Raw genomic sequence first — 582 nt, forward strand, 5'->3', positions numbered from 1 at the left:
GATATATCATGCAACATTCTCGAAGGGAGCATCCCACAAGACATAAGTCTACTGAAAGGGCTTTCCATGCTTAATCTTTCACATAATGTATTCTCTGGTGTAATCCCAGCGAGTGTCGGAAACATGACAGGCTTAGAGTCCTTGGATTTGAGTTTCAACAAACTGTTTGGAAAAATACCAGAGTCTTTGGCATCACTAGATTCTCTTGGGTTTCTGAATTTGTCTTACAATAACTTGAGTGGCAGGATCCCAAGAGGACTTCACTTAGATACATTAAGCGGAGATGGTTCTGCATATGTCAACAACAGTTTTCTATGTGGGATCCCTACAAATAACATTTGTGAGGGTGATCAGGGTACTAATACTACTGATATTTCGAGTCCTCCAAATGATTTTGAAGAAGATGCAAAAGAGAAGTTGTTGTTATGTGCCATTGTCGCTGTGGGGTTTGTAGTCGGGTTTTGGGGTCTGTTCTTTGTTTTGCTGTTAAAGAAAGAGAAATGGTGGTTTCCTTATTAGAGATTAGTAGGTATTGTTGCAGGGAGAGTTGATAGATGTGTGTTAGGGATGTAATTGCCATTG

The 582-nt window shown here is 40.0% G+C and overlaps 1 protein-coding gene across 1 annotated transcript in view; it reads left to right on the top strand.

Annotated features, from left to right (window-relative positions):
* LOC113341268 (receptor-like protein EIX2) overlaps positions 1 to 519 on the top strand; it is an 822-nt gene extending 303 nt beyond the window's left edge. Inside the window, exon 2 of the mRNA XM_026586209.1 lies at positions 110 to 519. Within this exon, the coding sequence (XP_026441994.1) occupies positions 110 to 519 (410 nt within the window). The remainder of the gene's footprint in view (positions 1 to 109) is intronic.
* The last annotated feature ends 63 nt before the right edge of the window (positions 520 to 582 follow it).

This window comes from Papaver somniferum, unplaced genomic scaffold (genome assembly GCF_003573695.1).
Source record: "Papaver somniferum cultivar HN1 unplaced genomic scaffold, ASM357369v1 unplaced-scaffold_28150, whole genome shotgun sequence".
Taxonomy (NCBI): Eukaryota; Viridiplantae; Streptophyta; class Magnoliopsida; order Ranunculales; family Papaveraceae; genus Papaver; species Papaver somniferum.